Source organism: Pristiophorus japonicus, chromosome 11, assembly GCF_044704955.1.
Source record: "Pristiophorus japonicus isolate sPriJap1 chromosome 11, sPriJap1.hap1, whole genome shotgun sequence".
Lineage (NCBI taxonomy): Eukaryota > Metazoa > Chordata > Chondrichthyes > Pristiophoridae > Pristiophorus > Pristiophorus japonicus.
This window is the reverse complement of record NC_091987.1, coordinates 52,860,310-52,882,594: the sequence shown is the minus strand read 5'-3', so window position 1 is coordinate 52,882,594 and position 22,285 is coordinate 52,860,310. Positions and strand designations below refer to the sequence as shown.

General features: G+C 44.1%; 1 protein-coding gene across 1 annotated transcript in view; it reads left to right on the top strand.

Annotated features, from left to right (window-relative positions):
* The window catches only part of LOC139275526 (nectin 1a-like), a 38,714-nt gene extending 17,191 nt beyond the window's left edge, over positions 1–21,523 (top strand). The window contains exons 3-6 of the mRNA XM_070892696.1: positions 5,382–5,651; positions 9,803–9,853; positions 13,318–13,413; positions 21,357–21,523. Of these exons, the coding sequence (XP_070748797.1) occupies positions 5,382–5,651; positions 9,803–9,853; positions 13,318–13,413; positions 21,357–21,427 (488 nt within the window). The 3' untranslated portion in view covers positions 21,428–21,523. The remainder of the gene's footprint in view (positions 1–5,381; positions 5,652–9,802; positions 9,854–13,317; positions 13,414–21,356) is intronic.
* Positions 21,524–22,285: the final 762 nt, after the last annotated feature.

Here is a 22,285-nt window from a genome sequence, read left to right as displayed (position 1 = left end):
GAAAATGCAGATCTTGAATGTCTTGTTTGCTTTTCTGTGTCTCTGACACTACCTTCTTTAAGGGAAATGAGCATAGGATGGGTGTTATCTGAAACACTTCCTGAAGCATCTGAGGTATTTTTCTTTTTTCTTTCTCCTAGCTCAATTAGAACAGTATAACAAACCAATCTAAGGAACAATAAAAAAGAACATTTACAATAATCCAAAAGGTGCCAATAGGCCATCCAATGATTTTTACAAAACAAAATCTATGTTGGTTTTGAATTGATACATATAGATATAAGGCTAGATTTACTCCCTTCGAAATGTATGTAGTCATATGAGCACTGGACTTACCACAACCATCAAAATGGACAAAATTATACAATAAGTGCCAACCATCACTAGCTAAGAAATATTAGTTGGAAATATTAACTTTCACAATTTACTGTTTCTTTCTTTCTGCTAGTTTTTAATGTATTCAGCTTAAGCAGGATATCCAAATGCCATCAACAGTTTGAAGGAGCAAGCCAGTTTAAGTGAGCCAAGGAGTCACCCATCAGGATGACATGTCTGCCAATGCGAGAGACTTGTTTGCCAGTAAGAGCAAGTTGCATGCCATTGTGGGTATGCAGCCTGCCATTATGAGTAGGCTGCCTGTCAGCACAAATTTGTTCTCTACCATTACAAGCAAATAGTTTGCCACTGAGAGTGAGTCACTGCTACAGCAAATGAGTGTCAGCCAGTGGCTCAGTGGGTAGCATCCTCACCTCTGAGTCAGAAGTTTGTGGATTCAAGTCCCACTCCAGGAGTTGAGTGCAAAAATCTAGGTTGACACTTCAGTGCACTGTCGGAGGTGGCGTCTTTCAGATGAGATGTTAAACCGAGGCCCCATCTGCCCTCTCAGGTGAATGTAAAAGATCCCATGGAACTAATTCAAAGAAGAGCAGGGGAGTTATCCTTGGTGTACTCGCCAATATTTATCCCTCAACCAACATCGCGAAAACAGATAATCTGGTCATTATCACATTGTTGTTTGTGGAAGCTTGCTGTGCACAAATTGGCTGACACCTTTCCTACATGACTGCTTCAAAAAGTACTTCATTGGCTGTAAAGCACTTTGGGATGTCTGGTGGGCATGAAAGGCGCTATATAAAAACAAGTTTTTCTTTACTTTATGAGGGTTTGCTGGCACATGTGAGTGCCTGCTACTAACATACAACATTGGAGTAGGAGGACCACTGGACTAATGACTGTGTTCCAGTTGATACTAATTTCATTTTCCACACACATCAAGTTTAATCTTTCTTAAAAGTTTGTTTTTCCTATGATGTAATCAGCACTTGCTGTTCAAACTAAAATATCTACCTCGCAAATAAAAACCAGAAAGCAAGAAATAAAATATTAGTTCATAAAATGAATTACATTTCTTGGTTCCAATTCAACCATTATAGGGGTACTGATGTTGAACCTTACAGCTGATTTTTTGGTCAGCAAACTAGGTCTCGCCAGCAGAATTCGAGTGTGTGGAACTAGGGTGTTGGGTGTCATCTTGCCCAGTCCCTACTCAAAATCTCCCTTTACCCCACATGTTATTTTTCTATTGGGCTATATGCCTGCATAATTTCCTCTCACACATTCACACAAATGAAGGGCTTTAAGAGTCCTAAAATATTTCCTGATCTTTGGCCACCCAGCATTACTTCCAATCATTCTTATATGTACTCCATGCATACAACAGTTGGTAATGTAACATAAGAACATAAGAAATAGGAGCAGGAGTAGGCCATCTGATCCCTAGAGCCTGCTCCACCATTTAATAAGATCATGGTTGATCTGATCATGGACTCAGCTCCACTTCCCTGCCCGCTCCCCATAACCCTTTATTCCCTTATTGCTCAAAAGTCTGTCTATCTCCGCCTTAAATGTATTCAATGACCCAGCCTCCACTGCTCTCTGGGGCAGAGAATTCCATAGGTATACAACCCTCTGAGAGAAGAAATTCCTCCTCATCTCAGTTTTAAATGGGTGACCCATTATTCTAAGACTACATCCCCTAGTTTTAGTTTCCCCTATGAGTGCAAATATCCTCTCTGCATCAACCTTGTCGAGCTCCCTCATTATCTTATATGTTTCGAGAAGATCATCACTCATTCTTCTGAACTCCAATGTGTATAGTCCCAACCTACTCAACCTATCTTCATAAGCCAACCCCTCATCTCCGGAATCAACCAAGTGAACCTTCTCTGAACAGCCTCCAATGCAAGTATATCCTTCCTTAAATACGGAGACCAAAACTGTATGCAGTACTCTAGGTGTGGCCTCACCAATATCCTGTACAGTTATAGCAGGACTTCTCTGCTTTTATCCTCTATCCCCCTTGCAATAAAGGCCAACATTCCATTTGCCTTTCTGATTTCGTGCTATACCTGCACACTAATTTGTTGTGTTTCATGCACAAGCCCCCCAGGTTCCTCTGTACTGCAACAGTTTGCAATTTTTCTTCATTGAAATTATAATATGCTTTTCTATTTTTTCTGCTAAAGTGGATAACCTCACATTTTCCCACATTACACTCCATTTGCCAAATTTTTGCCCACTCAATTAGCCTCTCTATATCCCTTTGCAGATTTTTTGTGTGATCCTCACAATTTTCTTTCCCACCCACCTTTGTATCATCAGCAAATTTGGCTACATTACACTTGGTCCCTTCATCCAAATCATTAATATAGATTGTAAATAGTTGAGGACCCAGCACCGATCCCTGCGGCACCCCACTAGTCACCGTTTGCCAACCGGAAAATGACCCATTTATCCCGACTCTCTGTTTTCTGTTAGTTAGCCAATCCTCTATCCGTGCTAATATATTACCCCAAACCTGTGAACTTTTATCTTATGCAGTAACCTTTTCTGTGGCACCTTATCGAATGCTTTCTGGAAATCCAAATACACCACATCCACCCTACTCATTACATCCTCAAAGAACTCCAGCAAACTTGTCAAACATGATTTCCCTTTCATAAAACCATGCTGACTCTGCTTGATTGAATTATGCTTTTCCAAATGTCCCGTTACTGCTTCCTTAATAATGGACTCCAGCATTTTCCCAACGACAGATGTTAGGCTAATTGGTCTATAGTTTCCTGCTTTTTGTCTGCCTCCTTTTTTAACATCAGCCAGGGGTCAAACAGAAAGCCCTGTTATTGTAATTAATTCACTGAGTTGACATTAGCCCTTTTGTGTTCTTCTAGTTAGAAGAATAAATACTCTTAATGCCTCTTGTAACTTAAACTATAAACTACAAATCAGGTTTAAAGTGTGGAAAATCAATGCAGCAGATTTCACTTGATTACTGAAATCTTGGCTCATACCTCCTTGGGTACAAAAATAATAAACGCACCACTAAATTAGTCATGTTAACTCTAGATCCGAATCTATGTGACGTTTCCTTTACTGATATGAATTCTCTAGCTTTTATCATAATGGGCACCGAAAAACTGGGCTGTCATATTTAACCTCAGAATTAGCAGCTCTTTGCTACCGAGCTGTCGGTCAAGTTGACTGCAAAGAATGAGTGCTCTGTCCTCTCAGAAACCTGCCTCAAGTCCTCCACCCGCTTCTTTACATTGAAGGATAAATTGGAACAAATGGAATCAAAAAGGTTTTTTTTTGCAAACAAGTAAATAGGGTTAATCAGATTAAGCTGATTAAAAATGCAAAGGCTTAATCATCATTTGAAATGTGACACATTTCGCTACTTGTCACATCTAGCTCTTGCCAAACTGCAGCTCTGAGGGTAGATCTTGCCTTTGTATGTTGGTGTAAAGCAGGTGATAGCGATGGAAATAAAAACTGGGAGAGATGTAAAACAGGCTATCAACATCTTCCGCTGGTTGTGGGGCGAGGGGGGAGTGGAAACGATGGTTTAGGACAAAGGGACATAATCTTAAAATCAGAGCCAGCTATTCCGAAGCAAAGTTAGAAAATACTTCTTCACGCAAAGGGTGGAACTTTCTCCCACAAAAAGCAGTAGATCTTAGCTTAGTTAATAATTTTAAAACTGAGATCGATACATTTTTGCTAGACAAGGGTATAAAAGGATATGGCGTCAAGGCAGGTGGATGGAGCTAAGATAAAGATCAGCCATTGAATGGCGGAACAGGCTCGAGAGGCTGAATGGTCTACCCCTGTTCATGTGTTCCTATGTGTCCTTACAGGAAGAGAGGGTGCACTCCATATCAGGTCAATGCAAATTCTACTTTGGTGGATTTCTCAGTAGTTTGGTTTGGAGACACTTATTTGTTCCATTTGTTCTGGCTGAGCTGACCTTTGCACGGGCAATAGTATCTTGGTCGATTGGCGCACCTTCCTTGATCTCAGACACTTGTACAGTTAAGTGACATTCTTATCTCTGCCTGTATATGGCTGCTGTACCCATTCAATTTTACTTCTATGACCTCTTACTTGCTGTTCTGAATACACCTTGTGTTTGTAAAGGTTACTTCCGGAGAAGACTAGAGAAAACAAAAATAATCTTCTGCTAGCTAAGAAAGAGAAACTACATTTAGTGAAGTCAAAGAGAAGCTAAGAGAGACTACCGAGAGGTGCACCAAGCACCCATTGTATTCATTTAAGATGCTTTTTAAAATCTAGCTCTTTGATCAAGCTTTTGGTCATCTGCCCTAATTTCTCCTTGCGTGGTTTGGTGTCAAATTTTATTTTATAACACTCCTGTGAAGCACCTTGGAATATTTTACTATGTTAAAGGTGCTATATAAATACAAGTTGTTGTTGTTGTTGAAATCCCCTTTCCCTTCAATTGACCAATTCGGGTGACACATGTGACAGAAAGGTCCCTCTTTTTCACATCAATTATTTTGAACAGTCAGTAAGTTTTCTCGGAAATCTCAACTGAGTGAAGCATGGATACCTAGACAGGCTGGCTCCATTTTATAACTCCGCCTACTATTCAGTCTCTCCATTAACAAAAGGTCCCATACAGGACAAGATAGGTGGGGGATGTTCATTTCACCCCAAAGAATTATTTCCAAGGCCAGGGTTTTCCAAATAGCTACTAACATTAAGAAGGAATGCCTTGTTTATCTACACCAGCCTACATTTTCTTGGAACCTTAGGAACATTTATGGTTTTAATTAGCTTTGCTTTCCAGCTATTTTCTAGCATTCAGTTCAAGTCCTGAGTTTGACTCCATTTTGAATGGATATCTTTAAGCTAAAGTCCACTGTGGGAACACATCAGGCAATTTACAGGGCATCTTCCCTACAACCCAAATTAAGGAAGCAAACTGAAACCCCTACTTGCCTACTCTGAAACAAATGTTCATTCACCATGCTCTCCGCATCATTCGTATTATTTCTAAATATTTTTTTTCTCTTTTACAGTTCCACCTATTATTTCATTGAGTGTCAATTCCTTACCAAATGGCCTGAAGAAGGTTCAATGCATTGCTTCAAAGGGTAAACCAGCTGCAACTATTACCTGGAAAGAGAGTACTTTGGGAAACTCCACGCTTATTTTGGTTGATAATATTGATGGTACCGTCACTGTGGAAAGCCAATACCATACAGCCATCACCTTTAGCAAAGAAAATCAAACCTGTATTGTAAACCACCCGGCATTTAATGCAACTCAGAACCATACTATTTCCCTTGGTAGGTTTGTATTCTAATCATTTTAATCTCGGCCTTCTGCTTGTGAAAAAATATAATGGTTTGCTATCCAATGTGTATTCCTGCTATGTAGATAACAGATTTTCCACAGATAATCTAATTAGCAGGATATAAATTTAAGAGGCTACAAAGCATTCTGCAGCTATTTGGAAAAATGAGCCCTCTACTTAGGGTCTCACTAATGCAAATGTTTTATGAGAGATATAATAGTAAACCATTTATGGTTTAAACATATTGGCAGTGAATTTCCACAGGGGTTTTCCCACTCGCTCGCTGTAACTTCGACTTCGTGCTACCTTTTAGAGAAGAAGCTCATGTGCAGACTATGTGAAATTCTCACAGAGTGTTATTGTTACAGGTGTAAGTCACTGTCAACCTGAATTTTTACCAGAACCTTGCAGTCAATCACGGAGGGATCTATGTAACACTGGCTGTGGACTTGTAAGAGGCTGCATTCTCTAGGTGACCAATGCCCTTTCTCGTGGAGCACCTGACTTCATGAGCTGTGGCATGTTCCATGCGGAGTAGAGAGACAGGGTCATGCACTTTTGCAGCCTTGCTAGCTGCCCTAGGGTGCAGGGGGATAATGATGGCACCCATTTGGCTTCAAAGATTCCAACTTGGAACCCAGTGATATACATAAACAGGAAGGGGTGCTGTTTGCTGAATGTGCAGATTGTCTGATAGCCAACAAATGATACTGCACGTCAACGCACAACATGCAGGAAGTTGCCAGAATGCTTTTATCCTGCAACATTCAGCCATCATACAGCTAGTCAGGGAGGAGAAGTGAATTGTAAAATTAATTTTATCCACATAGTGCACTTTAGTAATTTCCATGTAATGCATTTATCTAAAGTGGCTATTAAGGGATTCAATGGATATGGGGATAGTGCAGGAAAGTGGAGTTGAGGTAGAAGATCAGCCATGATCTCATTGAATGGCAGAGTAGGCTCCAGGGGCCGAATGGCCTACTCCTGCTCCTAATTCTTACATTCTTATGTTCTTGTGTTCTAAAGCATTATATTCAGATGTAGTGGTCTGATGTACTTTTTCCATGTATTACCAAGAAGTGAAATTTTGTCTGATTACTATGTGTAGTGACATCATGAATCCCTTCATGAAGATATCCTCTGTTCAGTAGCTCTAGTTTAATTGTAAACATCTTAAAAAGTGTGAGCTTCTTGTGATGAATTAGTAAATATACATGACAAACTAGGACGAACTGTACACTGCCAAGATCAGCTGTGGCTCAGTGGTAGCACTCTCCCCTCTGAGTCAGAAGGTTGTGGGTTCAAGTTCAACTCCAAAGACATAAGCTTCGATCTTACTAACCTCAGCGGGTCCATGGCAGGTGATGTCAGTGGCAGGTCCCGACCCCACTGCTGTCCCCATCCCGGCCTCTGGAATGAATTTCCCTTGCTGGGGCTTGTTAAGGTCGCCCAGCGCGTTTGCCTGCCAATTGGAAGAAGTGAGTCTGGTGACGTCATTTGATGATGCGTCGTTAGCCGATTTCCTTAAAGGGACCATGGCCAAATTTAATTTGGCATTTGTGCTATAATCACTGATAAGCATTGCACAGAGAAGCAGGACTGCACCCAGACTCTACCATGACTCCCTCCATATGCATAGCATGCAGGGAGGTCCTCTTCCCTTTCCATGGGAGAAGAGACCTCCCCAGGAGATCAACACAGCCAGGTTGCACATTGCAGAGGAGGATACAAGCAGGGATGTCGTCAGGAAGACCTGGGTACAGTGCCATAAATGTTTCAATGATCTCAGTAGATCACAAAACATTAGTACAAAGCCACACTCAACCTCATCACATCCCCATAACTCTGCCTTCCCTACCCTACTCCTACACATCCTTACTCACACCAACTTACCTTGAACCTCCACCTATCTCTCTTTATCTACATTATCACATCCCATCTCACTAGCCAACCCTCACACTTACCCTCATTCTAGCACTATCATAACAACTAACAACACACAAGGGTAGGCACTTGGGTATTTTATGCAATGTAAAGTTTCTATTAATGCGATGTCAAACGTTGAAACCTTTATGTTCAACACTTTATGTTCTTGGACAGATTTATGTGTATCTTCGGAAGTGGCTTAGTGAGTTACAGTGAATGGCGAGACATAACGGTACCCCCTCCCACCCCCCCCCCACCCAACCCCACCCCCGCGATGGTGATGTGTGTGAAAGGAATGGCTTGGGCATTGTAGGGATGTTTATGTTGTTGGTGTGGCGTAGTGTCATTCTGGTGCATCAGGGTGTACAGCATCAAATGAGGTAAAGCTGGCCATGGTGAGGCCATCCCTGGTGTCCCAGCCAGCAATGTGGTCGGGTGCTGATGCCCTCTGTCCTGTGCAGCATCAGTTGATTGTGGAGAAGGTTTGATGTTGATGATGGTGCTGCTGATGTGTCTGGTGATGCTGATGTTGGGGCTGATTGTGGTGGAATTTTGAGGAGCACGGTGAGAGAATATAAAGGGCACCAATGCAGATGAAGTGGAGATGACATAAGTGATATGTCAATGGTGAAAGAGATAATAAGGTCAAACTGGTTAGAGACTTGTGTAAAGACTTACAGCATGGTGAATCTGTTGTGGAAATGCAGTGAGGAAGAGTTTGTGGCTGAGGGAAGATATTTCTGTAAGGTGGGAGTTTTTACTGTACCTTTGAAGCTGTTACCTCAACAGCTGATTCAATGGCAACTGACAGACATGGTCCATGACCAGAATGGACCCCATGGGCGAGCTGTCAAATGCAGAAGGTGAGCTTAAATTAATTCTTAAGTGGCTCTAGATAAGCCATTAATTACCTGACTTGGGTCCCCCACCACTGCGTGTCAGGTCTTCTCAGTGCTGATAGAACCTGCATTGGGGAAAGGAGCATGGCGGCGGGTTCACAGCGGGCTCCCGACCTGCTGGGAAAAAAAAAACTTTTCTATTCAACCCGCCACTGATCACGCCCACTGACGCTCCCCCCACGCCCGCCAAAATCCAGCCCGAAAGCACAATGTCTAGGCTGACACTTCAGTGCAGTACTGAGGGAGTGCTTCACTGATGGAGCCTTGGAGGGGGTACAGAGACGATTCACTAGGCTGATTCCGGAGTTGAGGGGGTTATCTTATGATGATAGATTGAGTAGACTGGGTCTTTACTCGTTGGAGTTCAGAAGGATGAGGGGTGATCTTATAGAAACATTTAAAATAATGAAAGGGATAGACAAGATAGAGGCAGAGAGATTGTTTCCACTGGTCGGGGAGACTAGAACTAGGGGGCACAGCCTCAAAATATGGGGGAGCCAATTTAAAACCGAGTTGAGAAGGAATTTCTTCTCCCAGAGGGTTGTGAATCTGTGGAATTCTCTGCCCAAGGAAGCAGTTGAGGCTAGCTCATTGAATGTATTCAAATCACAGATAGATAGATTTTTAACCAATAAGGGAATTAAGGGTTACGGGGAGCGGGCGGGTAAGTGGAGCTGAGTCCACGGCCAGATCAGCCATGGTCTTTTTGAATGGCGGAGCAGGCTCGAGGGGCTAGATGGCCTACTCCTGTTCCTAATTCTTATGTTCTTATGTTCTTATGGTGATGTGTACATTAAACCAAGGCCCCATCTGCCCTCTCATGTTGATGTAAAAGATCCCGTGGCACTATTTCGAAGAAGAGCAGGGAGTTCTTCGTTGTGTCCTAGCCAACATTTATCCCTCAACCAACACCACTAAGAAACAGATTATCTGGTCATTATCACATTGCTGTTTGTGGGAGCTTGCTGTGCGCAATTTGGCGACTGTGTTTCCTACATTAAACAATGAATACACTTCAAAAGTACTTCATATCTCTAAAGCATTTTGGGATGTCCTGAGGTTGTGAAAAAGCACTGTATAAATGCAATTTTTTTTTATTGTTCTAAAGCTGAGGAAATTATTTGTGCTAAATATTAGTTTTACATTTGGCACCTCATAAATCAATCAGTAATTTCTTTATGTGGTTTTTCTGTTTTCCATATTTCCAGTTCTCTTCTCCATCATTTTCAGAATATGGCTTCAATCATGTACTTTTTAAAATACTTAATAATTACTTTCATAATTGTATTTTTATATTTTATACATTCTTGAACAGCCTTGGATACAAAAGAAATAACCAGGATGATGTCACTGCAAATAAACTTCAGTAAGTTAAATTACCAAGAATATATCTTCTAATAATAGCACACAGATTTTCACTTCCCATAAGATTTCTATATATATTACATTAACTCCTAACTGTTGGGGGTCCAAAATGAGATCCTATTCAATATGATTTTAATCATAAATATTATTGGACTAAATCTGAAGCAGTGGTGATAGCCAACATGCAGAGGATGACTGAATTTACCCCATCGTTTTGATCTTATTGATAGTGCTCTTGTCAGGAATTAAGCAAAAATAGTGTTAATGGCCAGAGTTATTGATCGACCTTTAATCAAGTTTACCAACCAAATCAGTTCTCATTGTGCATCCACAGGATTTAATGGTCCCATGGGTGATTTATGTAAATCATGTCAGGAGACAGTTAATTGCTGCCACTTGTGATTTTCCATTTATTAGTTCAGGAATGATATTAAGAATAACTTGAAGCAAGTCTTAACAAATCTACTATGTCTGCACTCCCCTTCATTTGCCAAAATGAAGCATGATTTCAGATATAACATTTTGATTCCTGCCAGTGGACAACCTATATATTTGGAGATGGGGAACAGCTCACACACAGATCCTAACTGGACATAAGGTCTTGTGCTCGCTCAACCAGATATAGATCCCAATATTTAACTGGTCATAGGCAGTCCCTCGGAATCGAGGAAGACATGCTTCCACTCCTGACGTGAGTTCTTTGGTGACTGAACAGTCCAATATGAGAGCCACAGTCTCTGTCACAGGTGGGACAGATAGTCGTTGAGGGAAGGGGTGGATGGGACTGGTTTGCCACATGCTCTATCCACTGTCTGCGCTTGATTTCTGGATGCTCTCGGCGTTGAGACTCGAGGTGCTCAGCGCCCTCTCGGATAAACTTCCTCCACTTAGGACGGTCTTGGGCCAGGGACTCCCAGGTGTCAATGGGGATGTTGCACTTTATCAGGGAGGCTTTGAGGGTGTCCTTGTAGCGTTTCTGCTGCCCACCTTTGGCTCGTTTACCATGAAGGAGCTCCGAGCAGAGCACTTGCTTTGGGAGTCTCGTGTCTGGCATGCAGACTATGTGGCCTTCCCAATGGAGCTGATCGAGTGTGGTCAGTGCTTCAATGTTGGGAATGTTGGCCTGGTCGAGGACGCTAATGTTGTTGCGTCTGCCCTACCAGGGGATTTGTAGGATCTTGCGGAGACATCGTTGGTGGTATTTCTCCAGCAACTTGAGGTGTCTACTGTACATGGTCTATGTTTCTGAGCCATACAGGAGGGCAGGTATTACTACAGCCCTGTAAACCATGAGCTTGGTGGCAGTTTGGAGGGCCTGGTCTTCAAGCACTCTTTTCCTCAGCCGACCGAAGGCTGCACTGGCACACTGGAGGCGGTGTTGGATCTCGTCGTCGATGCCTGCTCTTGTTGATAGGAGGCTCCCGAGATAGGGGAAGTGATCCACGGTGTCCAGGGCCACACTGTGGATCTTGATGATTGGGGGGCAGTGCTGTGCAGTGAGGACAGGCTGGTGGAGGATCTTTGTCTTACGGATGTTTAGCGTAAGGCCCATGCTTTCGTACGCCTCAGTAAATACGTCGACTATGTCCTGGAGTGCGGCCTCTGTATGTGTGCAGACGCAGGCACGTCCGCGTACTCTAGCAGTTATCAGTTAAGGACTGAGGCAGGCATTTTCACTGTGTACTTGCCAGCTTTCGATTTTACTATCCATTAAAATGAATGGGGTGCTGAGGGAATCGTCAGATGTAAAATCCCAGCCTAATTGTCAGTCATATGTTTATGTTCCAGCTCTCATAAGGTTGTCATGTAAATGATCAGAAATATCTTCATCATAGGCAATCCCTCGAAATTGAGGAAGACTTGCTTCCACTCCAAAAATTAGTTCTTAGGTGACTGAACAGTCCAATACGGGAATTACCGTCTCTGTCACAGGTGGGACAGACAGTCGTTGAAGGAAAGGGTGGTTGGGACTGGTTTGCCGCACGCTCTTTCCGCTGCCTGCACTTGGCTTCTGCATGCTCTCGGCGACGAGATTCGAGGTGTTCAGCGCCCTCCCGGATGCACTTCCTCCACTTAGGGCAGTCTTTGGCCAGGGACTCCCAGATGTTAGTGGGGATGTTGCACTTTATCACGGAAGCCTTGAGGGTGTTCTTGAAATGTTTCCTCTGCCCACTTGGGGCCCGCCTGCCGTGTAGGAGTTCCGAGTAGAAAGCTTGCTTTGTGAGTCTTGTGTCAGGCATGCGAACAATGTGGCCCACCCAGCGGAGCTGGTTGAGTGTGGTCAGTGCATCAATGCTGGGGATGTCAAAGACGCTAACGCTGGTGCGTCTGTCCTCCCAGGGGATTTGCAGGATCTTGTGGAGACATCGTTGTTGATATTTCTCCAGCGATTTGTGGTGTCTGCTGTATATGGTCCACGTCTCTGAGCCATACAGAAGGGCGGATATCACTACAGCCCTGTACACCATGAGCTTGGTGGCAGATTTGAGGTCCTGATCTTCGAACACTCTTTTCCTCAGGTGGCCGAAGGCTGCACTGGCACACTGGAGGCGGTGTTGAATCTCGTCGTCGATGTCCGCCCTTGCTGATAATAGGCTTATCACCAGCAGTTATCAGTTAAGAACTGAGGCAGGCGTTTTCAATTTTACTGTCCATTAAAATGAATGGGGTGCTGAGGGAATCGTCAGATGTAAAATCCCAGCCTAATTGTCAGTCATATGTTTATGTTCCAGCTCTCATAATGTTTTCATGTAAATGATCAGAAATAGCTCTGCTAATATTGCATTACATTTAAAATTAAATGGAATTTTCCGCTTGTCAAGGGATGGTAATAAACGTAATGGGAGTGAAATTGGCCCTTTTTATAGCCCTGGTAAAGCCTTCAGGGGGCATTAACAGGACACAATGGATTTATCCAACGCGCCCTGCGATTAGTGCCACGGGCCAGCGCACGCCCGGCAATTATGTCATCGTCGTGCACACCAACTTTACCGGCCTGCGCTGACCCCAATGCGTTCCAAGGAGGCCACGAGGCTGATTTCAACATCCACTGCCAGGCACCCCTTAAAGGGGAGGTCTTTAGGCCCCGGGGCGCCATTTTATTTTGTCAGCCGACTCTTGCGTCGGCCTGACAGTGTCTAATCAACTGGGCTGCCATTGTGCAGCCCGGCTCACCGTTTGGGTGCTGGGCCGTTGGCCTGATCGATCATGTCCCTGGTGGCCCTGTGGCTGGTCAGTATAGAGCCTGCAGAATGTGCAGCGGCCCTCCCTGAGTCCTTTGAGAGGAGCACGTGCCCATTTCCGCGTTAGGGGCAGGACTTCCGGGCAGGGCCCCGAAAGGTTATCGCCCCCAATCATGGCGAGGGACAATTTAGCTCCCAATGAACACTTTAAATGAATATCAATTTGTAAACAATACTGTAACTATCTTGGGAAAGTTATATCTATGTTTTCTTTTTTTGTTAGCTTTAATAACATGTGCTTCAGCGCTGGCTGTTGCAGGGACAGTTATTCTGGTGATATGGATTATTAAGAAAAAAATGAAAAACAGAGCATCGTCAGGTAAGGGCAAAAAAAATTCTTACATTTAGTAAATCACTAAGTGTTCAAACACAGCGACGAACATATTCATCATGTTGTTAAATGGAATCAAGCTGTGATATTTTTAACAACATTGCAATGTGCAATCAAATGAACTAATCTTGTAGGCTCAGAGCCCTCATGACTGTGCAGTCATTTTCAGGTGCATAGATAAGTAACCACTTAAAAACACTACGCGTTTCTCTGTAAATTGTGGGGACAACAAACAAACAGCTGTGAACTGCAGAAAAAGTGACAACATAGATGAAGTATTTTTAGTCAGAGAATAGTTGTCACCGGCTGTTATTGCAACTAAATAAATATTTGGAAACAAACTGACCTAAACAACAGAACAAAATAGCTGTTACTGCCCTTTACTTTTTAAAGTACGAAACAAGACACGGGGTCTCAAGCACATTCACAGGTGAAGGCACATCAAAAGCAAAACAAGAGCAAAGATGAGCACAGCAAAGCTTCAAGCTGGCAGCACTGAAATGAAATAATTTTAAACGTGCAGATTCTGCTAAAATACCCCACCTGCTTTCAATAACCAATAAATAGACTGTTTCCATATAATTTCAGACAAGCTTCTATCATTGGGCTCTGACTGCATCTCCCAGCCCAGTGACAGAAGCTTGGGTGGAAATTGTGTGGAAACAAATTACTTGTTGGTTAGTTAAGCTGCTGCATGAAAAGCCCCAGAACCATCATCATATCATAGGCAGTCCCTCGGAATCGAGGAAGATTTGCTTCCACTCTTAAAATGAGTCCTTAGGTGGTTTAACAGTCCAATACGAGGACCACAGTCCCTGTCACAGGTGGGACAGATAGTCGTTGAGGGAAAGGGTGGGTGGGACAGGTTTGCCGCACGCTCTTTCCGCTGCCTGCGCCTGATTTCTGCATGCTCTTGGCAATGAGACTCGAAGTGCTCAGCGCCTTCCCGGATGCACTTTCTCCACTTAGGGCGGTCTTGGGCCAGGGACTCCCAGGTGTCAGTGGGGATGTCACACTTTATCAGGGAGGCTTTGAGGGTGTCCTTGTAATGTTTCCTCTGCCCACCTTTGGCTCATTTGCTGTGAAGGAGTTCCGAGTAGAACGCTTGCTTTGGGAGTCTCGTGTCTGGCATGCGGACGATGTGGCCTGCCCAGCAGAGCTGATCAAGTGTGGTTAGTGCTTCAATGCTGGGGATGTTGACCTGGATTCGCTCTCCCTTGTAGGCTTAAATCCAATTGTGCACTGATATATCTGCTGGACGCACACCCACAATGTGGTACTTAGACCCTACAAGAAATTGGGGTGGTGGGGGGGGCGAAGATCATCCTATCGTGTTCCACCCACACTGCATTCCAGGAAAGTCCTGAGAGGAAACTCTACCCTAGGGTCTGCTAGCAGGCAAGCAAAACATTTAATTCTTTCTGAGCAAGAGTAGTAGAATTGAGGTGTAGAATCTGTGGCCTGTGGTGTTTAGCACGTGTTGTGTGCAGACTGTAGCATGCCTGCTATGTGACATCTGTGGTGTGTAGCATGTGCATTGTAGAGCATCTCTGGTGTGTAGCATGTGCCATATGTAGCATGCGTAATGTGTGTACTGTATAGCGTGTGTAGTGTATAACATGTGCATTCTGTAGTGTTACTGCATAGCATGTGTGGTGTGCAGTGTGTAAGTTGTGTGATAAGTAGCATGTGGGGTGTGTAGCAAGTGTGGTGTTTAGTGTATGGTGTGCAGTTTGTGTGATGGTTATCAGTTGTGGTGTACAGCAAGTGCAGTGTGTGCAGAGTATAACGTGTGGTATATAGTACGTGCACTGCATAGTGTATGGCATGTGCAGTACATAGTATGTACAGTGCACAGCTCCTGCGTTAGGTAGCATGTATTGTATATATAGTATGTGCAGTATGTCACATGTGCCATGTTTAACTTGTGTAGTGTATAACATGTGAGTGTTAGCAGGCTATTCCTCCATAGTTCACATCACTGATGTTCACAAACGGATCTTGTCCTCAGCTAGATTTTAAGTTTCCAGCAGTGATCACTGATAGCAATCAGGAGTAGTAAACCTTGTTTTTGATTTTCCTAGTCCATGGCTACTAAATCCAAGGATAATGGGCCCAAATTTCCCCAGCTGCTTAGAGTGGCGTAGTTAGGGGTGGCACGCCGACCTTTTGGGCAAAAAAAGCGCCAAAAATGTACCTGCTAATTTGGCCGCTCCCTCGTCGTCCGGTTCCAGTGGTGTGGCACTGCAGAGCCTGTGGGGGGGGGCGGAGTTTTGGCCGCACTTGCTCAGCGCAGCCGGCGGGGGGGGGGGGCTTGGGCCCAGTGTCTTGTGGCGTGCCGGCAGGGGGACACATGTCTGTTTGAGTGTACGCGCATGCGCAGTGGAGCAGGAAGCTTGGCAATCGGCCAATTAAAGGGAGCGCGTCCTAAGTATTATTGGCAATAGACCACATATAAAGGTAAGGTCTAAATAGTGATTTTTGTGTGTCTGAGGGAGTGGAAAGAAGTGCTGGATAGGTGGAAGAAAGGTGAGAACTCTGATTTTTGAACATTACCTGAGTGTAAATCCAATACATGAATAACGCAAGAGCGTGCAACAAGAACAAAGAATTTCCTCCATGAGGAAGTGGAGAAACTAGTCACTGTCATTGAGGAGAAATGGCTGGAGCTGGATATCAGTAAGAGTGGTCCCACAAAAGTTTCACCCAAGGAAATGAGAAGAAGATGGAACCTAGTTGCAGAAGAATACTTTGCAGGGGTGAATACCGCAAGATCTGGAAGCCAGTGCAAGAAGAAATAGCAGGACGTTGGTCAAGCAGTGAGTGTAAGTAATATCTTCACCTTTTAAATTGAATTGCAATTGAAAATGTGACCATCTGTATGTGTCCCACCCATCAGAAGTGCACCACGTGTGGAAATTAATATTTTCATCTTTGCAGAAGAAATTGGCCCACAACAAAAGGGAAAGATTTAGAACAGGAGGAAGTCCGCCAAATCTGCACCAACTATCACCCCTGGAACAGAGGGTTGCTGCCTTGCTGAGTCACACCGGCAGAAAAAGAATCAGCTCTGCACAAGCTGGACCCACATGCAAGGGTGAGGGTGAGTCATTAAAGTGCATCGTCGCCCTTCAAATCAAACTGCTGACTGACCTGCTACACATCAGACTACTCGTGCCACCCGTCCTGCCCCCTCTTGTGCTGCTAAACATTTGACTGTTGTGTTGTATTTTGCAGAAGAAGAAGACACTCCTCAACATCCTGAAGATCCACCAGAAGATCCAGATGCATGTGCTCCAGACCAAGGCGGGTGGGGGGAGGAGGTGTCCATGGAAATGTTTTCACGGGAGAATGCTGACCGCGATATGGATCAGTGGATAGTACAGGGCATCACACTGCCAGAAACCTCCATGAACTCCTCGGCGACATTCCATGGTTTCACACCCTCCAAGGTTGCGGGTCCCAGTGGCGGTGGTGAAATGCATGTTGGGGACACCCAGTGCCCCACTGTCCCAGCCTGCGCCTCACACTGGAGGGGTGCCACTACGCAGACGCACGCCGAGGGGAAGGAGAAGCCGACGAGTCTCTCCTGAGGTGCAGCCCTGTCATTGGGTGAGGAGACCAAATCCCTTCCAAGATCACTCGTGGCGGCCGTCAGTGGGGTGTGTGATGAGATAGCGACACTGTCGAGTGAAATTTCAGTACTGAGATGGGAACTGAGGGCGGGCATTTCAGACAGTGTGCAAACAATGGCAGATGCCATGAGGGAGCTAGGTGCTGCAATAAGGGCACAAAGGCCGGATACTCAAATGCCACTCCCACTTCAATCCACGCACCAGCCACCAGTGAGACCCAAGCCAGGCCCCCAACATCCCCCCCCCACCACCATCACTGACCCTATGAGGAAGTGTACTTTCCCCGAGATGTGGGTGAGAGATGGGTGCAGCCTTTCTTTGCTGTTGTTGTTGTTGTTGAAGTGCATTGTAAACTTTCCAATAAAAAATATTTTGCATTAAGACTGAATCATGTTCAGAATTTCCAACATTCCATAGTCTCTGGATCAGTTCCTATGGAGTGGAGGGTGGCCAATGTAACCTCACTTTTTAAAAAAGGAGGGAGAGAGAAAACAAGGAGTTATAGACCGGTCAGCCTGACATCGGTAGTGGGTAAAATGATGGAATCAATTACTAAGGATGCCATAGCAGCGCATTTGGAAAGAGGTGACATGATAGGTCCAAGTCAGCATGGATTTGTGAAAGGGAAATCATGCTTGACAAATCTTCTGGAATTTTTTGAGGATGTTTTCAGTAGAGTGGACAAGGGAGAACCAGTTGATGTGGTGTATTTGGACTTTCAGAAGGCCTTCGACAAGGTCCCACACAAGAGATTAATGTGCAAAGTTAAAGCACATGGGATTGGAGGTAGTGTGCTGACGTGGATTGAGAACTGGTTGGCAGACAGGAAGCAAAGAGTAGGAGTAAATTGATACTTTTCAGAATGGCAGGCAGTGACTAGTGGGGTTCCGCAGGGTTCTGTGCTGGGGCCCCAGCTGTTTACATTGTACATTAATGATTTAGACGAGGGGATTAAATGTAGTATCTCCAAATTTGCGGATGACACTAAATTGGGTGGCAGTGTGAGCTGCGAGGAGGATGCTATGAGGCTGCAGAGTGACTTGGCTAGGTTAGGTGAATGGGCAAATGCATGGCAGATGAAGTATAATGTGGATAAATGTGAGGTTATCCACTTTGGTTGCAAAAACAGAGAGACAGACTATTATCTGAATGGTGACAGATTAGTAAAAGGGGAGGTGCAACGAGACCTGGGTGTCATGGTACATCAGTCATTGAAGGTTGGCATGCAGGTACAGCAGGCGGTTAAGAAAGCAAATGGCATGTTGGCCTTCATAGCGAGGGAATTTGAGTACAGGGGCAGGGAGGTGTTACTACAGTTGTACAGGGCCTTGGTGAGGCCACACCTGGAGTATTGTGTACAGTTTTGGTCTCCTAACTTGAGGAAGGACATTCTTGCGATTGAGGGAGTGTAGCGAAGGTTCACCAGACTGATTCCCAGGATGGCGAGACTGACATATCAAGAAAGACTGGATCAACTGGGCTTGTATTCACTGGAGTTCAGAAGAATGAGAGGGGATCTCATAGAAACATTTAAAATTCTGACGGGTTGAGACAGGTTAGATGTAGGAAGAATTTTCTCAATGTTGGGGAAGTCCAGAACCAGGGGTCACAGTCTAAGGATAAGGGGTAAGCCCTTTAGGACCGAGATGAGGAGAAACTTTTTCACCCAGAGAGTGGTGAACCTGTGGAATTCTCTACCACAGGAAGTTGTTGAGGCCTTCACTAAATATATTCAAAAAGGAGTTAGATGTAGTCCTTACTACTAGGGGGATCAAGGGGTATGGTGAGAAAGCAGGAATGGGGTACTGAAGTTGCATGTTCAGTCATGAACTCATTGAATGGCGGTGCAGGCTCGAAGGGCCGAATGGCCTACTCCTGCACCTATTTTCTATGTCTATGTTTCTATGTTCCATTATCACCACACAACATTTAGGCATAACTGTAAAAAAAAGACATCCCTCACCATACAGTCATGCGTGCCTGCCATCCCTAGCCCTAGCCAAAGGGCTAGCCGGTGTGTTCTGCAGTCGGTAAGGCAGTACTGCTCTATTTTCAGTAGCTGATTTATCTTTTCTTTATTTTTGATGATGTTGTGAATATGTTGTGCTGAAGATGTTGTGATGTTGTGCAGATGCTGTGAAGTTGTTTAGTGCTTTAGAATCCTCTAACTCACCTCCCCACTACCCCCCGCCCCCCCACCCATCTCTGGTTACCTGATGATTTCTTAAATGTAGGTAAGGTTTTTCTGTGCCTACAAAAGTGGCCACATACACTAACCTAAGTTAGTTTGGCATAACTTTTAACTGACCAAATTTTCTTCTCGGGCCAAAGGAGACGTAAGTGGCAGGTAACGCCCCCTTTTGGAGGAAAAAAACTAAACAAAAAAAATAACCTAACTAACTGACTTACACTGGAGAAGTTAAATGGGGAAATTTGCGATTTTTAAGTTACTCCAAAAAAAAAACTACTTGCTCCAAAAAAAGCAGGGCAACTCCTCGGGAAATTTGAGCCCAATGTCTCCACCACTGGACTAGCTCAGCAAGGATCAGTTTCATATTTCTGAAAACTTTCTAATCTACAATGCCATGCTTTTGTCATTTATCTGAAGAGAGAACTATTTTTGAATCTTTAAATGTGCTGTGTAGATTTTTTGAGCAGACATGAACAAAAACACTTTGAAGTTCTGTGGAATTTGTCAGAAGTACAATACTAGAAGTGCAAGCAGGAAAGGTTGTATTATAAAATCAAATTTGATATAAAGACTCCATCCTGTAAAAAGCAGACAGCTTTTCCAGAATCTGCTAGCAACAGCATCCTGGGGAAATTTCCAAAATTCAGCTCAGACATTCAAGACCACTATAGCTGGTACAGCTAGAGTCTTAAGGATAGATGCCTGTTCTTTGTGTAGCTGCAACATCCTTATGGATAAGCTTATCTGTATTACTGCCGTAAGGCCACCATAACCATAGATTAGTAAGGCCAAATCATTTTTACCCGCTGATACCATAGAAGTCAATACATCTTTGGAATGCTGAGCTGATTTAGGTTTGTGTAAATCAAGAGTAAAGGTCATAAAATGCAAAGCATGATGTAATGGCCTTTCAGCTGTAGGTTAAACGCAGCAGTGTCACAGAAAGTTAGGGAAGATCCAGGGCTAATCAATCTGCATCTGAGCTCAACAACTGTAGCATGAGGTCTCCTGCAGCGCTCATATCATCGAGTGTGTTGTTTATGAGTATCCTGATAAACCTCCTGGTTCCACATCTAAGTAGTTTTCAACCAGCTTACCTTTTTAGCAGTGACATCCTGTGGTCCCTTTAAGGGCCACTGGTTAGGTCATATGTAGCGCACCACTGGCTGGAGTCAGGGCAGCCCAATTGTGGGAAAGGGGCCCCAAGCAGGCATGAGGCACTCTATTTGCATATGCAAAGAGCCTAACATCAGTTTCAGGTGCGAGGCCCGGACACCTCCCTTTTGGCCTTTGCTAATATGGCAGGTGGTGGAACTTCAACGCGGAATGTGCCCACACGCACGCCATCCGCCACATTGGATGCTTTGGTGCATGTTTTATCCCTGTAAAATGGGTTCAGTACCAACCAAGTTCTAGGCCACCATGTCTACAACTCTCATTCTGTGGCACCGAGACAACAGCTCCGAGCTTGTCTCTAGCAGTATTATCTAATACACTGGACATAGTTCATTGGTGATGCCCAATGACAAAGCCTTGCATTTATATAGTGCCTTTCACAACCACCGGATGCCTCAAAGCTCTTTACAGCCAATTAAGTACTTTTTTGGAGTGTACTCACTGTAGTAATATGGGAAACACAGCAGTCAATTTGCACACAGCAAGCTCCAACACAGCAATGACAGATAATCTGTTTTTGTTATCGTGATTGAGGAATAAATATTAGCCAGGACACCGGGGATAATTCCCCAGCTCTTCTTCGAAATAGTGTCATGGGATCTTTTATGTCCAGCTGAGAGAGCAGACGGGGACTCAGTTTAACGTCTCATCTGAAAAACGGCACCTCTGACAGTGCAGCACTCCCTCAGCATTGCACTGGAGTGTTAGCCTAGAGTTATGTGCTGAAGTCCCTGGAATGGGACGTGAACCCAAACCGTCTGACTCAGAGCCACTGGCTGACACTGCAGTAGTGAAGTGTTGACAAAATGTTGCTTAGCCTTTCCAATGGTCAATCTAAATAATTAGTTTTGGATCTTACATTTGTTGGTTATAGCTGACATATAATTATTTAAAGGACTTTTAAACATACTTGTTTCTTTCCTTAACAGGAAGAAGAGAATGCACCCAAGTTTCTGAAGACCAAATTTATCAGAATGTGCACTACATGAAAAAATCCTAGTGTTCTATATAAGTCGGATAACCGAGGAAGTTTAAATTTAATAAAATCAAATCAAACATGTAAAGAGTGACAGAAGCAACTTAAATAACAGAAAATCTAAGAATACTTAGAATCTTAGAAATTTACAGCATGGACAGAGGCCATTTCGGCCCATCGTATCCCTGCCGGCCAACAAGAGACTATCCAGCCTAAACCCACTTTCCAGCTCTAGATCCGTAACCCTGCAGGTCACGGCATTTCAAGTGCATATCTAAGTACTTTTTAAATGTGGTGAGGGTTTCTGCCTCTACCACCCTTTCAGGCAGTGAATTCCAGACCCCCACAACTCTCTGCGTGAAGAAATTTCTCCTCAAATTCCCTCTAAACCTTTTACTAATCACTTTAAATTTATGCCCCCTGGTTGTTGACTCCTTTGCTAAGGGAAATAGGTCTTTTCTATCCACTAAATCTAGCCCCCTCATAATTTTAGATACCTCAATGAGGTCTCCCCTCAGCCTCCTCTGTTCCAAGGAAAACAAACCCAGCCTATCCAATCGGTCCTCATAGCTAAGATTCTCCACTCCCGGCAACATCCTCGTAAATCTCCTCTGTACCCTCTCCAATGCAATCAGGTCCTTCCTGTAATGCGGTGACTAGAACTGCATGCAGTACTCCAGCTATGGCCTAACCAGTGTTTTATACAGTTTAAACATAACTTTCCTGCGCTTATATTTTATGCCTCAGCTAATAAAGGCAAGCATCCTATATGCCTTCTTAACCACCATATCTACCTGGCATGCTACCTTCAGGGATTTGTGTATATGCACTCCCAGGTGTCTTTGTTCCTCTACACTTACCATTTAATGTGTACTCCCTTTC